This window comes from Arachis ipaensis, chromosome B10 (assembly GCF_000816755.2).
Source record: "Arachis ipaensis cultivar K30076 chromosome B10, Araip1.1, whole genome shotgun sequence".
NCBI classification, from domain to species: domain Eukaryota; kingdom Viridiplantae; phylum Streptophyta; class Magnoliopsida; order Fabales; family Fabaceae; genus Arachis; species Arachis ipaensis.
In genome coordinates, this window is record NC_029794.2 from 96,098,114 (window position 1) to 96,100,716 (window position 2,603).

Genomic DNA, 2,603 nt, shown 5'->3' on the forward strand with positions numbered 1-2,603 from the left:
AGCTCCTTTTCAGACTCTTCCATTCATTCACTCACTTACAGGCCATCCCTAATAAGTCATAATGTCATGTGCAACTCCCTTCACTCTGTCTTATATCCAGGATAGCTTCTACATCTAGTTTGGTCGACATTGCTTTGTTCAATTTTCATAATTTAACTTGTTGATATAATATTAGTGATAAAGTTAGATGTCAGTTGTTTACGATCTTTATGGTAGCGTTTGTTTTGAGGTACTAAGACAGAGACAGAGACCGAGAGACTGAGACTCAGTATTATGTTTGTTAGTTCAGAGACTGGTATTAAAATTTCTGTTTCTATCTCCAAAATTTCAGTATTTCAGTACCTCCAAAAAGTAGAGACATAGGGGACTAAAATTTTTAAAGATGGAGACTGAAACTTTAATAACATTTTATACCTAAAATACCTTTATTTCAATTAATTAATTTCAATTTTATCCTTTGTGCAAATTAAATTAGAGTTTCATTCTTGTTTCAATTTCTGTCTCCCATTTTGTACCAAACAGAATACTGAGATTTATTTCAATCTCCGTCTCTTAGTCTCTGTCTCTCAATCTCAGTCTTTCTGTCTCTGTCTCTCTACTAAACGTTACTTATATGTATTTGTAAAACAATCTCTCTCTTGGATCCAGTTCTTTTATTAGGTCTGAAGTAGACTAAGGTAAAACAAAATCTATCTATGATTTGCAATTTCTCTCCTTAATCGAAATTATCTTCTGTTTGAAGAAATGAAGACATACGAAAGTGGTGATTTGACAGTCACAGTTGTAACAAGTGAGATCAACCCAAAAGAAGAAAGTTACCTTAGTGAGAGGAAGGAGGCAGCGGGGTCCCATCCTATTTTTTCTGAAGGAAAACACAAGCTACCCATAAATAATAAGAAAGCATTTAAGAAAGTTGCAAAGCACAGGCCACGTTCAAAGCCAAAAAGCAAGAGGAATAAAAACAAAGGAAAGAAACAAGGCAAGAAGTAAAGTCTGCTGAGGATTATTGCAGTTAGTAGCTTAGCCACTTAGAAGTGGGATATTTTTCGAGTGATCCATGGCTTTGATGTACTTTTCAGGAGAAAAATATCAATGAGAATATCTAATTTTTACTTTTTTATGTTACTCACAATGAAAATTTCTCCAATATGTTGTGCTTATCACTGTGAAACTTAGCAATTTGAAATTATGTATTTTGTTGATTTATATAGTTTGCATTTTACAACCTTGCATTCCTAAAACAATTCTTATCGAAAGTGGTGTAAATCTCTCAATTCAATTGATTGACTTTTTATTTTGGGCTGGCATTGTAGGCTGACTTGGACAATCATTTCTTTGCCCTTTCTTTCTTGGTCCAAAATTGTTCATCACACAAACGCGCTAAGCCCAACAAGCTGCACTTATGGTTAGGCAAGCAATTTCACCACTACAACAAAAATCTTGCTTCTGCTCTAATTCTAACCTATTCAGGTCCGCTCATAATTCTTAAATGGGCTAGATTATCATTCTAGTGACTATAATTTGGCGTTTAATTTTTTTCAAATTTAACCAATTTGGATTGGTTGAGTGGTTAATTTACTCACTTTTAGATACCATAACAATCATCAAATTATTAACTTATTTCTTTGAATCAACCCCAACATCAGCCTCATATATTTAGCCATGCATTATAATACTCGAAACTGTGGATATACAGTTCATTCCATATGAAAAATGCATATTTTTACGAATATAATGTACTCAATTAGTAGTTAGTACCTAATAAATTTTATGATCACGATATATATTTCCTTGATGCAAACGCTGGATTGTGAATATGGATTAACACAAAAATTAAAGCTCAACTAAATATTCATGTACTTTGGTGACGTCCATCTTTAAAATATAAAAGCATGCTACCTATATACCTTGATTCGAGATTGTGGAAATGTAGGACACTTATCACTTCAGAATAAGATAAATTATTGCTCCTTAAACTTACAAGATTTTTTAAATTCTTTTAAAGAAGAATCACATCTATGAGAAAAACTTGCCATAATCGCTTGATAGTTTTAAGTTTTAACTGTACTGTTTTAGTGTCTTCTACATTTAGACCCTGTAAAAATAAAATAACTAAAATAAAAAGATGAGTATAATAATTTCAATTTTTAATGAAAAAAATGCTAACAAAATTGATATTTGAAATTCTCAAAAATTATCTCATGGACAAAAAAAAAGAAATGTTAAGGATCAATTTTTTTTTATTAATATTAGCTAATATTTTAGTCAACATTTTATTTTATATTATTAAAATTTAGAATTTAGTCTTTTATTTAGTATTCAGAGTTGACTAAGTCTCGGTAAAATATAATTAATTTAGTTAGTCGTGTAGCATTCCTCCGAAATAAATTCATATCACAATATAAGATTTACATACTCTAGGATGAGTTTAAAAACAAGATTTTGGCAAAAATTTTTATAAACTTGTTTACAAGAATAAAATATGTCTATGTTCAACATTTTATATTTTCACAATAAATAGACTTATTTGGCAATCTTTTACGTAAATGACAAATATTTAAAAAGTTTACAAAGAGTTTAGACAATCGAATTTTGTTTGAATT

General features: G+C 30.2%; 1 protein-coding gene across 2 annotated transcripts in view; it reads left to right on the top strand.

The window, feature by feature from the left end:
- Positions 1 to 1,223, top strand: part of LOC107623924 (ribosomal RNA-processing protein 17) — a 5,418-nt gene extending 4,195 nt beyond the window's left edge. For both annotated transcript variants that reach the window (XM_016326325.2, XM_021113232.1), the window contains one exon: positions 743 to 1,223. In XM_016326325.2, the coding sequence (XP_016181811.1) occupies positions 743 to 990 (248 nt within the window). In that variant the 3' untranslated portion in view covers positions 991 to 1,223. The remainder of the gene's footprint in view (positions 1 to 742) is intronic.